Raw genomic sequence first — 14,456 nt, 5'->3', positions numbered from 1 at the left:
TGAATCAAAGACCTAAACACAATACCTGATACTATAAAACTCCTAGAAGAAAACATAGGGAAGAAGCTCCTCAACACTGGTCTTGGCAATGACTTTTTGGATATGATACCCAAAGCACAAACAACAAAAGCAAAAATCAACGAATGAGACTGCAGCAAACTTAAAAGCTTTTGCATAGAAAAAAAGAAAAAATAATAATTAAGAAAATGAAAAGACAACAGACAGAATGGGAGAAAAAATTTTCAAACTATTTATCAGGAGAAGGGGTTAATATCCAAAATATATAAAGAGCTTGTACAACTCAAAGTCAATAATTAAACAAAAAATATGATTAAAAATTGGGCAGAGGATCTGAATAGACATTTTTTCCAAAGACATACAGATGGCCAACAGGTATATGAAAGCATGGTTAACATCACTAATCATCAGTGAAATGTAAATCACAACCACAAAGAGCTATCACCTCACACCTGTTAGAATGGCTATTACCAAAAGTACAAAAATTAACAAGTGTTGGTAAGGGTATGAAGAAACGGGAACCCTTGTGCACTGTTGATGGGAATGTAAATTGGTATAGCCATATATGGATATTCCTCAAATAATTAAAAATAGAAATATCATATGATCCAGAAATTCCACTTTTAGGCATTTATACAATAAAAACAAAAAGATATAGGCACCCTTACGTTCACTACATTATTATTTACAGTAGCCAAGATATGGAAACAACCTAAGTGTCCATCATTGGATGAATGGATAAACACACATATGCACACACACATACACAATAGAATATTATTCAGCCATAAAAAAGAAAGAAATCTTGCCATTTATGACAACATGGATGAACCTTGAGGGAAATAAGTCAGACAGAGAAAGACAAATACTGTATGATCTCATTTATATGCAGAATCTCAGAAAAAAAAGGAAACCACCTCCCCCCCAAAAAACCTCCAAAATAAAACCCACCTCAGATACAGAGAACACATTGGTGGTGATCAGAGGTGGGGGCTGGGGGTTGGGCAGGCAAAATGGATGAAAGGTTCAAAAGGTACTAATGCCCAGTTATAAAATAAATAAATCACGGAGATGTAATGTACAGCACAGTACCATAGTTAAAAATACTGTATTGCATATTTGAAAGTTGTTAAGAGAATAAATCTTAAGTTCTCATCACAAGAAAAAAGTTTTTGTAATTATGTATAGTGATGGATATAGACTTACTGTGGTGATCATTTTGCAATACATACAAATATTGAATCATTATGTTACATACCTGAACTAATGTTATATGTCAATTATAACTCAATATACCTGAGCTAATGTTATATGTCAATTATACCTCAATAAAATAAAAAAAAAAAAATACTGTTGACTGAGTCCCACCAGAGAGATCCCAATTTAACTGGCCTGATTTACTTTTCTATTTACTTTTTTTAACTTCTATTTACTTTCTCCTCTCCTTGCCTTGGTCCTGCCTGAATTGAATTTTCTGAGAAAGAAGTGAGATCCCCTCAATGTTTTGAGGCCTACCTGTGACTTGAGTTAATTTATCTCTGTTATTCCTAGTCTCAGAGCAGTCTTATATGGCTCTCTCAGCACAACAAAGAAGAAAGACAGCACACTTTACAATACCTTAATTTTTCATTATTTAGAAGGGAACTACCTTAAGTAGTCCTCCTTACAGATTCCCTAAAATAATGCTCTAAAGGTACTAAGAAGTTGCTGTGTAACCGGTTTAGTGGTAACTGTCTCAGTGTAATTTTTAAGGCCCAGAGAGTGAGGCATCAAGAATTTTCAGAGGTTTCTTATAAAGCACGGAATGAGTAGTCAAGGAGTTTTCCAATTTACTGGTTGGAGGAAATTCCATAAAGCTGGGCACTGTTTGAAAATAAATATTATGTACTTGGGCAATATTGCATTTGAGAAAATTTATCCTTAACAGTGATCTAGTCATTTTCTGGCATCTTTCACTGGATCACTGTGGATCACTGGAAGACTCGGGGGTCCATGAACAGAGTTTAAATAGGCTCATCCATTATTATAGACCCTAATTCTCTCCTGGATTGTAAAATAGAAAACTAAACGCAGTTAAGACCTAATCTGTATCTCAAGGTCGTTCCAAGTATACAGTGACTCAAGCGGAGCTTAGTGGTCAGGAAGGTGTGACACTGGTAACTATAATTCTCTTCAATGGAAAATGTATAAAGAGAATCTGGCTGCTTAGGATCAGACTGTATGGATCCAAAGTTCAGTGAAGTTACTGCTTTGTTCATTCTCACCTGAGTTGGCAATGAAAGACAAGGGTGTTTACACTAAAAGACTCAAATTAGAAACCAATTGAAGAATCCTAGAATCAGAGTTCCTAAATTAGGCATTCCTGAAGTCATCTAGTCTCAGCAGAAATCAGCAGCATGGGCACTCAAATCTCAGGAGGTAGACTTTCCTGGCTTGGTAACAACGATGTTCCATTCACCCTAGTTAACATGTCCCCAGGAGTGATATCAAGGCATATGAAGCCGCATGGTCAATGTGCTCAAACTCTTATTCTTGGTGGGATAGAAATGTCCCATAGAGTCCAAACTCTATTAGCCATGGTGTATCTGCCTTACTTGATTTATCTAGACTTTTTGGGAAGCAACTATATTGAATATATCCTGTCTGCACCACCTCCCTCCTCCAGAAACAATCAGTTCTTTTAGTATATTCTTTGTTATGTGAAGGAGTATCCTTTCTGATTTGTCTTTAATTTACCTTTTTCTACTTCAAGAGATTATTCCCTTGAAGGAACTGCTTAATTAAGCCAGCCTTTATTGAATCAATGTTTCAGAGTTTATAGACATAGAATGTGACTTTTTTGTCACTCTTCTTATTCTTAAAACAGAAGGAACTATATATTTGTAGATCTGTATGTCCCACCTTCATCCTTCAAGTTATACTTGTTTTGATGTTTTCCAGCCCTAAACAGGGCTGGAAACAATTTATGCATTCACTATATTTTATTGTATTTTTGACATGCAGACCACACATTAAGCTTCACGAGGAGGAAGATACATATTTCATGACTCCTTAATATCATTATAGGTGTTTAATAAACATTTGAAGATGAATAAACAAAACAAAACAAGTCATTAAATGTGAAAAGAGGGGGAAACAAATTTTACAGGTTGGAAAGATGGCAAAGTATAAGAATATTTTATAGTTGTCAGAAATCCTCATGGGTTCCCTGTGCTAGACAAGGAGGAAGGATGGAGACGACAGGGTTGGAATTTAGTAATACAGGCACATGATATCATGACAATTATTTAAATGGAGAGTAATAGGATATATGTATCTGTTATTTGCTTTAGGAAGAAATATGAATGCAAATTAAAAACAAAATTAGAGCCTTACAAATTAGTTATTAAAAACATCACTTCTCTCCAGAAGCAAATTTAGTTTATCTGCAATTTTTGTTTCTCTAACTACATTTTTAGGAAACCTCAGAGCTTCTGCACTTTCTGCCCATTCAGTGCTTGTAAAAATGGTTCAAGTATTCTTTCTTCTATAATTTCAGGGCAATACAAATCCATTCTCCTGCATACATTTCTTTGTTCTTATTCCCAGTTATATTACTTTTATTTTAGGAAAACATATCTTTAATTATTTCTATTTTTCTAATTTAATATTTAATATTTTTACATTTAAAACAAATTATGAGACTGTACATATATATAGATTATTGCCATATTATAAATTCGGCATTTGGATAAAAATAAAAATTGAAAACATTCCTATATATTGTTACAGGTACATGTGCCTATAGTAAATGTCAAAAACACACATGGGAAGAATGATACTAGCTATAGGATAATGTTCAGCTCAGGGGCAGTTCCCTACCTTCTCCAAACACTTGCAGCTATTTAAGTCAGTGTTCTAAAATTTTAGGGTTGTAGGAAAGTCAGAATGTTGTTTGTTAAACATGTAGATTCCTGGCCTTCAGAAACTTTGATGCAGCATGCCTGAGTTAGGGTTGACAAATATGCACTTGAAAAAGAACCCCAGAGGATTCAGCTGCACATGATTTAGAGGACCACCCAAAATCGGAAGTATTGAATACATGCAGCTGGTAGGTGGGTAGAGGGTCAGGGCTAAGACATGACTTGGCTGTCATTAGTTTATAGGCAGAGTTCATGCCTCAGAAATGGTTGGGACTATCTAAGGGAGAGTGCAGAGAGAGAAGAGTGGTGGGCCAAGGACAGAAAGGCAAAGTGCAAAAGGGAGAAAGAGGAGGAGTCTCCCAAGGAAACAGCCAAGGTATGGCTGGAGAGAGAGCACCATGGTATAGAAGCCAAGATGGCAGAATTCAAGAAGGAGGGCATGCCCAGCAGGCCAAATGAAACAAAACAACCAGGAAAGGGAAGACCAGAAAAATGCTGATTGTCTGCATAGTCTATCACAGGCACTACAATGGTTGCTCCTGAAAGGTAGCATTTTCATTGTATTCCCAAGCAACTGATGTATTGTAAATGTTTGGATTGGCAAGGGCAGCTGACATACAAGTATTTTAAAGACCTCAGCTACAGCTCAGTTCCATCAAGTACCTTCATTAGGATAAGCAAATGTTATGGATGTAACCATCCACAATGGAGAATTAATTGTAACTAGATCAATACAGCAGTGTTTTTGAACCATCTGCTAAGATGTGGTAATGACATTTAAAAAACAGTGCCCAACCTTTGTGTGTGTGTGATGCTGTTCTGGACAATGGAATTTTACCAGTAATTAAAAAAAAATAAAGCTAAGACCTTTAAAATCTTTAAACTTAGATTGTGAGGGTTTTTTCCCCCATATAAACGATCTCTCATGATCATTTATAGAAGGGTGTGTAGTCAAACCACATTAAAGAAGGTAAACGACTCTCTAAGAATGCCCAAGTGTTGGTTGCTATGACAACTGCTGGGGTTTATTGAACACAGAGCAAAAAATCAATCAGAAATCATTGGAAGAATGTGTATGGGTACATAAACCATTTCTGCCTCACAATTTCAGGAAATTTCCTTCATCTATGTACCACAGGAAAAGGGCTTGTGTTTGTGTCAGTCAGTGGAGTTCCAAGGAAAGCTGCCCTCTTGATGCATTCACACCAGTTTAAATGTCCCCTTCCATAACATGACCTTCTCAACACCCAGGTAATTTATTACAGTAGTAAAAAATGTAACCAGCTACCTGGCTCAATGTCACTAAAATATTGGCTCCCATCTATTGTTCTTTGAACCAAACAATTTTCAGGTTTATATATAGAAGTCACTTACATCTGTGTAGCAGTTTCTTCCCCCCACATAGCATATGCCTGACTAGTCAAGAAAATACAGGGAGGGAAGAGATTGTCTCAGGAAGCCACCCTGCCAACCCTGTCCCAGATTTCTTTTCTCTCTTCTCTTGGGGAATCTACTATTCTCCATTCCTAACTTCCTGAGGTGCTAAGAGGACTAAGAAAAGATAGCCAAGTTTTTCAGACTTTTGGGGGGAAAAGATTGTTAAATTGATAGAATGGGGAGAGGCCCTATGAACGAGAAGATAAAAGCTCAAGGGCGGCCACAGAAAGAACAGACATCAGCTGTATGATTTTCTCATGGGCGAATGTAAGAAAGTTTGGTGGGAGGGTTCTTGCGGTCATTGGGTGATAGCCTTTGGTCCAATGAGCTCACTAATCTCATAAGGAAATGGTCAAGCTCTCAGACTGGACTGTGCATAGTTCATTTATGAGATGACCAAGTGACAGCGTGCCCCACTGAGAGGAGGTCTGCTTTTCTAATTTGTGCTGCACACTCCCTGCAGATTAATCACAAAGTACCCCCTCCAGAACAGTGTTTTTCAAATTATAGTGGGTTGAAGCACATTAGTGGATCCTAGGATTTATTTAGTGAGTTGACACCATTATTAAAAGAAAAAAGAAGGTGAAAAATAATAGAAAAGAGAATAGCACCGAACAAATCTCATCTAATAAGAGTAAATGTGTTTTGTTTGGTTTCATTCTCTTTCTCTCTACGTATGTATGCACTGGGTTGCTAGATTGAATGCATTTCTTACTGTAGGTCCTGGCCAAAAAGGTTAGAAAGCCAGACTCTCCGAAGGAAGGGAGGGAGGAAAAAGGGACAGGAGGGAGGGAGGGAGAAGGGAGAAAGGGAGGAAGGGAGGGAGGGAAGGAGGGGAGGGAAGGGAGGGAGGAAGGAAGGGAGGAAGGAAGGGAGGAAGGAAGGAAGGAAAAGAAAGAAATTCCAGCTCCTTTGCTTAGGGCTGGAATTGTTCCCCAAATCCACTCTACTTCCATAACATTACGCTGGGTTCCAACTTTTCCACTCACTCTCCTCCCAATGTTCCTCTCAATGTCCTTACTCCACTGTGCCCTTTATTCATGATGCTTCTTCTCCTCTTCATGGTTTTCATATTCTACTCTCCTTTCAGGACCATTCAAAACTTGTCTTGCCATTTAACCCATATGATTGTTAGCTCCTCTCATCACTCACCTCTTCTTAGCTGTTCTGCTCATTTCCATACATTTTCTCTGTTTCCTCTGCATTGCTCCTTATCTGCCTCCCATCTCACTTCACTCTCACACCTCCTTCTAACACCTGTGTCTGCCACCCTCCCTCTGTTTCTTTCCTCTTGGCATCTGTCTCCTAGCTTATCATATCCTCATGATGCTATTTTTGGTGTTGTTATTTCTGCTTTCTTGTGTGTATCTCTGGTCTCCCCAGTTGATTGAAAGCAACTTGAGCCGAGGGACTGTGGATCACACTTTTCTGGTATCCCCCGTGATGTCCGACACAGTGCAGGACACATAACTGGTGCTCAGTAAAAAATGCCTTGAATTAATAAATCAATCATGGCCATTGCAGCCTCTATCCCCACGCACCAGTCCCTGCCATGGGTGTCCCCCAGTCGCCACCTCCTCTGTGCCCCCTTCCCACCAGGGCAGGCTCATGTGCTCTGGGGCAGCCTCAGGAGCAGATGCCTGTGGGTGGCCCACATGCATAGGTGGGGCTGAAACCACAGCTGAGCCCCAGGGACCGTGCAACTAAGGAAGAAGAGATGAAATCTCCCCTTACTGCTGTGCAAACTGCGGATTTACACCCCTGCAACTGGCTTTGTAAACTCAGCACCTGCAGAACACCTGAGCAGACAACGAGTGCTCCTGCAGCTGAGACGGGTCTAGCTTTAGCAGCTGTGGACTTTGTGGACACGTACACATGGGTGTTGGGCCAGGCCAGAGTCCGAACTGACCCCATAACACCCACAGTGGATGCAGATCCGTGATTACTGCAATCCTGGAAACTGACTTCAGTGGATCTACACTAGTGGCCTGGTGAAAACAGCACCTGGGAGACACCAGGGCCAACTGCTGGCATACCCACACAGTTAAGGTGGGGCCGAGAGCAGTGCCAACAACTGTGTAATCTGAGAGCTCACACAACGGGTGAAAGGTGACACAACAGAGCACACCCACAGGTGAACAGCTCCAGAGGAGGGATACTCAGTGGCTTCTCTCCCAGTGGGAGTGCTCCAGTCCCACCTAACTCACACCACAGATCAGAAACACAGCCAAGAAACAGATCTGGGGGCCTCTACTCCAAGAACTAGGGAGCAGACCCCACCCCTGACAGGGCAGTGACAACCACAGAACAAAGGGGAGGTTCAATATCCAATGCAGGCTCTTGTCACTACAACATCAGTCACACCTCCTATCAAGGGGATAATGGACAGCATACACTGAAGAAAGAGGTGGCAGACACCTATACTAAAAACAGCCCTACCACCAAAAAAATTTAAACCCATGCAGGCCACACAGAAACGTTCCCACATAAAAATAGCCCTCCAAGACACAGTCTGAGAATCTGGCATTGGGAAGAAGAACCCCCAGAGCATTTAGCCTTGAAGACCAGCAGAGCTTGAGTGAAGGAACTCCAAAGGGCTGGGGGAAAAACACTCTACTCTTGGAGGGTGCACACAAGGTCTCATGTGCCCTGGGACCAGCAAAAAGCAGTACATCCATAGGAACCTGGGTTAGACCTACCTAGGGGTCTTGGAGGCTCTCCTGGGGAGGTATGGGTCAGCTGTAGATTGCTGTGGGGGGCGAAGAGACTGGTAGTGGAGGCCCCAGGGAATACTAATTGGCATGAACTCTCCAGGAGGTCCCAATTTTGGCACCATACCCAGTCCAACCCAACAACCTACAGGCTACAGTGCTGGAAAGCCTCAGGCCAAACAACAAAGAAGATAGGAACACAGTGCCACCCATCAGAAGACAGGCTGTCTAAAGTTGCACTGAGCTCACAGCCACCTCAAATCACACCCTGTGACACAGCCTTGTCCACCAGAGGGACAAGACCCAGCTCTACCCACCAGAGGGCAGGCACCAGTCCCTCCCACTGGGACACCTACAAAAGCTCCAGGACCAACCTCACCCACCAGGGGTCAGACACAAGAAGGAAGAGGAACTATGATCCTGCAGCCTGTGGAAAGGAGACCACAAACACAGAAAGTTAGACAAAATGAGACAACAGAGAAATATGTTGCAGACAAAGCAACAAGATAAAAACCCAGGAGAACAACTAAAGGAAGAGAAGATAGGCAATCTACCTGAAAAATAACTCAGAGTAATAATAGTAAATATGATTCAAAATCTCAGAAAAAAAATGGAGGAACAGACCAAGAAGATACAAGAAATGTTTAAAAAAGAGAAGATTTGAAGAACAGAGGTGAACAACACAATAACTGAAATAAAAAAATACACTAGAAGGAATCAATAGAAGAATAACAGGCAGAAGAACAAAGTGAGCTGGAAGACAGAGTGTTTGAAATCACTGCCATAGAACAAAGAAAAAAGAATGAAAAAAGAAATGAGGACAGTCACAGAGACCTCTGTGACAACAGCAAATGCACCAACATTTGCATTATAGGGGTCCCAGAAGATGGAGAGAAAGGAAAAGGGCCTGAGAAAAAATTTGAAGAGATTATAACTGAAAAGTTCCCTAACATGGGAAAGGGAGACACTCATCCAAGTCCAGGAAGTGCAGAGAGTCCCATACAGGATAAACCCAAGGAGGAACACACCGAGACACATAGTAATCAAACTGACAAAAATTAAAGACAAAGAAAAAAATATTAAAAGCAACAAGGGTAAAGCAACAAATAACACACAAGGAATCCTCATAAGGTTAACAGCTGATTTTTCAGCAGAAACTCTGCAGGCCAGAACAGAGAGGTACGATATATTTAAAGTGTTGAAAGGGAAAAACCTACAACCAAGATTACTCTAACCAGTAAGGCTCTCATTCAGATTTGACAGAGAAATCGAAAGCTTTACAGATAAGCAAAAGCTAAGAGAATTCAGCACCACCAAACCAGCCTTACAACAAATGCTAAAAGAACTTCTCTAGGTGTGTGTGGGGGGGGAAGGCCACAGCTAGAAACAAGAAAATCACAAGTGGGAAAGCTCACTGGTAAAGGCAAACATAAAGCAGTAGTAAAAAATCATCCACACACAAATATGATATCAAAACCAGCAACCGTGAATATACAATGGAGAAAAGACAGTCTCTTCAATAAGTGGTGCTGGGAAAACTGGGCAGCTACATGTAAAAGAATAAAATTAGAACACTCCCTAACACCATACACAAAAATAAACTCAAAATGGATCAAAGACCTAAACGTAAGGCTGGATACTATAAAACTCTTAGAGGAAAACATAGACAGAACTCTCTTTGACATAAATCGCAGAAATATCTTTTTGAATTCACCTCCTAGAGTAATGAAAATAAAAACAAACAAATTGGACCTAATGAAACTTAAAAGCTTTTGCACAGCAAAGGACACCATAAACAAAATGAAAAGACAACAAACAGAATGGGAGAAAATATTTGCAAATGAAGCGACAAGGAATTAACTTCCAAAATATGCAAACAGCTCATGCAGTTCAATATCAAAAAAGCAAACAACCCAACCAAAAAATGGACAGAAGATCTAAATAGACATTTTTCCAAAGAAGACACACAGATAGCCAAAAAGCACATGAAAAGATGCTCAACATCACTAATTATTAGAGAAATGCAAATCAAAATTACAATGAGTAGTTGTACAAAACTACAACCACCTCACAACAGTCAGAATGGCCATCATCAAAAAAATCTACAAACAATAAGTGCTGGAGAGGGTGTAGAGAAAAAGGAACCCTTCTACACTCTTGGTGGGAATGTAAATCGGTACAACCACTATGGAGAACAGTATGGAAGTTCCTTAAAAAAACTAAATATAGAACTACTACATGATCCAACAATCCCATTCCTGGTCATATATCTGTAGAAAAACATAATTTGAAAAGGTATCCCAATGTTCATTTCAGCACTATTTACAGTAGCCAAGACATGGAAGCAACCTAAATGTCCATCGACAGAGGAGTGGATAAAGATGTGGTACATATATACAATGGAATATTACTCAGCCATAAAAAAGAACAAAATAATGCCATTTGCAGCAACATGGATGGACGTAGAGATTGTCATACTGAGTGAAGTAAGTCAGAGAAAGACAAATATCATATGATATCGCTTATATGTGGAATCTTAAAAAATGGTACAAATGAACTTATTTACAAAACAGAAATAGAGTCACAGATGTAGAAAACAAACTTATGGTTACTAGGGGGGAAAGGGAGAAGGGATAAATTGGGGGATTGGGATTGACATTTACACACTACTATATATAAAATAGATAACTAATAAGGACCTACTGTATAGCACAGGGAACTCTACTCAATACTCTATAATGAGCTATATGGGAAAATAATCTAAAAAAGAGTGGATATATGTACATGTATAACTTATTCACTTTGCAGTACACCTGAAACTAACACAACATTGTAAGTCAACTATACTCCAATAAAAATTATTTTAAAAAAATCAATCAATCATGATTCCCTCCTTTGCACCAAAACTCTACCCTACTCACTCAAGCATTTTTTCCCCCTATATACAATGTTTTGCGTTTGAAATGGCTTTGCCATTTCTAAAACTCTTTCATATCTATCTCTTATCTCAGTTGATCTTACCTACAAGGACTTGGTAAAGTAAGCATGGGTCATAATACTCATTCTTAAGATATGAGTAGGTAGAGTCTCAAAGAGGTTTGTAACTGTAACACACATTGCCAGTGGTGTCCCTAGAACCAGAATCTATAACATGACCTATTCTGTGCCTATTACCCACCCTCCTCCAATGGAAACTTGAAAACAACAATCATATAGCATAATAAAGTGCTCACTCAGTATAAAATATTGTATATAGAGAAAAAGCCCCAAAGAAATAGCAAGCAAGGCACATCCTGTCTTTCTTATGCAATGGAATTTGAACATCTTGTGCTAAATCCAAATGCTGGCTGTCTATTTTGCTTCTGTAATTGTGCTTGGATTCTAAGGATGCCACAGAAAGTGGGAGGAAATCCACTTACTACTTACAGGTGATGTGTTGGTTTCTACTGTCGGGTTGACAATCTTTTCATTAAATCCATCCTAGCAAGTAGCTGGGACTCTGCACTGTGTTACAAGTAATTACCATGCTCTCTTTCTCATTAATTTGATCATTTGTTTCTTACCAAGCTGTTCTCCTAAATGTTGGCCCCTCTCAGTTGAGATGACTCGCTCATCTTCCATGTCACATTTGTTCCCAACCAGGATAACCTGGGCATTATCCCATGAGTATGTTTTGATTTGAGTTGACCTACAAGAAAAAAAAAACAACAGGCAAAAAAATGATCAGAGGAAAGTGCAACAGCATAAAATGAAGGAGAAGAAATATATCCCACAGATGACGATAATAGCAAAAAATGAAGCCCAAATGTCTGACATTTAGAATTAATTAGTTCAGTGCAATTCTACCCTTCAGATACTCATCAGGGATTGCGTGAGTCAAAAATCAGGGGAACGGTGGTGTGGTGTTGTATTTAGAATTCTTCTGTGTTTGATGAGATTAATATTACTACCGCTTCTTCCTTCCCCCCTTCTACTCCACCTTATACAGTACTTTTATAGCTGGAGTGAGTGGCCAGCCATCCCAGTTTGCACAAGATGTTCCCAGTTTTAGCAGTAAAAGTCCTATGCCCCAAGAAACCCCTCAGTTCCAAGAAACCTGAGATGGTTGGTCACTATTTATAGCCCATCACAGAAAAAAAATTTTTACCTTGTTATAGTCACAACTTAAAGAGCTAAGACAATTGGGTTAGGAAATCTGTGAGTAATGATAATATTTTTAAAAAGTGTTATAAGAACTAATATACTCATGCCTTACATTTTTAAGAGAAAAATGCCAGGTTGATTAATATCAAAATTATAATACAATGAGCTGGTGTTTTAGGTTACTATAAACAGGATATCTAGGATTCAGAATAAGCTTCCGGTATGGATCATAATGCACATAACCAAATTTTGATTTTGAAACTTAGTTGATAATTATAATAGTTAATATTTGCAGGTACTGTTTTAAACTCTTTATATATGTTACCTTAACTTAATCCTTAGAGTAACTCAAGGGAGATAATATTATGATCCTCATTTTATAGTTGAGGAAAATGAGGCACAGAAAGGTTAAAAAATTCACCTAAGACAACTCAGCTAGTAAAGTGGTAGATCTGGAAATCAAACGCAGTCAGTAAAGCTTTCAAGCCTGTGCTCTTAAACACATATCTGTACTACTCATTACAAGTTTGAGAAGTGAAGTTCTAGTGTATTTGTTATCATTTCAGAGAGGAAGCTGAAAGGAAGCCATGTTCTTTAATCCTCCCTTTTTATTGGCCACGTTCTTATTTGATAACAATAATTCAAGATAGGCGGGAAAGACATATCACCCAGTGGGTGGGTGGGTGGGGGAGAGAGAGAGAGAGGGAGAGAAAGAGAGAGAGAGAGAGGGAGGGAGAGGAAGAAAAGCTAAGCAAATGATGAAAGTTTAATAAGGGATTTGTAAAGCGTCAAAAAGAGAAGCTTGGCATGTTCTTACTAGCAACTGTCAAATACTTCAGGATTTTTACATAGAAAATAGTGATGCGCTGCGCTCAGCTTGAAGAGAGAATGAAAGCAAATAGCTTTAAACTGCAGCAGGAGAGCTTCTAATGAGATGTCATCACTATTTCTCCCTTCTGAGAAGAAAGAAGAGAGCTAAAAGGCAGATAGGGTCTTATCTCAGAGTACTTCCCTGAACCAAGTACAAGTTTTCAAATGAGATTAAAATATCTGGTGAAAGATACCTTTGGTTCCATGTGAGTATCTCAAGGTGCAGCATATTTTATCAGAAAAATCTGGGGATGTGACCTTTCTAATTCTGACCCCTAAGAGAATAATACACTCCTCTAGCAATAGTCACATTCAGCATATATCTATAAACTGGGAAAATAAAGGCAGACATTCAAAATCTATACTTTTCACTTACCTCATCTTATGAGCGGGGTATATGAAAAATGATGAATTCAGAGTGAATTAAGGTGCAAAAAATATTCTATATCTGGACACACCTTAAATCTCAAGTGCTAAGATAGTTGTATAAATAAATTCCAAAGGTTCTTTCAAAGGAACTCAAATCTAATCAGATTTCCTTAGGTAATTAAAAAAATTATCCCTTTGCTCCTCTAGGTCTTGTTAGCCAAGGCTTGGCCTATGCCTGGAAAGGCCCTAGGTTGAGAGCCCCTATGTTAATGGAGAAAGTTCTTATCCTGGCACACAGCTAGAACGCAAATTTGCAGAATGAAGTTGGGGAGATGGGAGTCACAGGAGAGTGTCATACTTGCGTAAGGAAGAGGCTGGGGCTGGTATGTAAAGGCATGGCTCACTGAATTTACCAAGGACAAATGCTTGCCTGAAAAAATTTAGCACTCTTCTGACCTAGTTAAACTCTTCCTGCTGCATCCCTGACTGTATAAACTTAAACCAGGCCGGGGTGCACCTTTGTGAAGGTAAAGAAGAAACAACTCAGCTAGCTGATTTGTACTCTTTAACCAAGTTAATGGAATGCTTGCTTCTGCCATTAAACATGTCTGAGTCTCTCAGTTCCAGCATAACAACTCATGGGGTCTTTGGAAGCCACAGAGATAGATTATACATCTATGCATACACAACATTCCCTGTTTATACTGTGTGTGTGTGTGTGTGTGTGTGTGTGTGTGTGTGTGTGTGTGTGTGTGTGTGTGTAATTTTGGGAGGTCATGATTACATCAGAACCATCCTCCTTTCCAATTGTACCTATATCAGAAATATTTTACTGTAACCTCTGCAATGTCCTAAATTGCCAATTATTAAAAATGAACACTTTCTATAATTGGGGAATTATAAAGAACCATTATCTTAAAAGCTTCAAGAGCCATTGGAGACAATTTCTCTTTTTAATCAAATATCAACTGTGGTCTGAGACATTTGTGTTGAAGTGAACAAAGCA

General features: G+C 39.2%; 1 protein-coding gene across 1 annotated transcript in view; it reads right to left on the bottom strand.

The window, feature by feature from the left end:
• RAB3C (RAB3C, member RAS oncogene family) overlaps positions 1-14,456 on the bottom strand; it is a 271,243-nt gene that overhangs the window by 45,849 nt on the left and 210,938 nt on the right. Inside the window, exon 3 of the mRNA XM_059919310.1 lies at positions 11,632-11,756. Within this exon, the coding sequence (XP_059775293.1) occupies positions 11,632-11,756 (125 nt within the window). The remainder of the gene's footprint in view (positions 1-11,631; positions 11,757-14,456) is intronic.

The sequence above is a fragment of the Balaenoptera ricei genome, chromosome 3, assembly GCF_028023285.1.
Source record: "Balaenoptera ricei isolate mBalRic1 chromosome 3, mBalRic1.hap2, whole genome shotgun sequence".
Taxonomy (NCBI): domain Eukaryota; kingdom Metazoa; phylum Chordata; class Mammalia; order Artiodactyla; family Balaenopteridae; genus Balaenoptera; species Balaenoptera ricei.
Note: the sequence above shows the minus strand (reverse complement) of the source record. Positions and strands in the feature narration are given on the sequence as shown.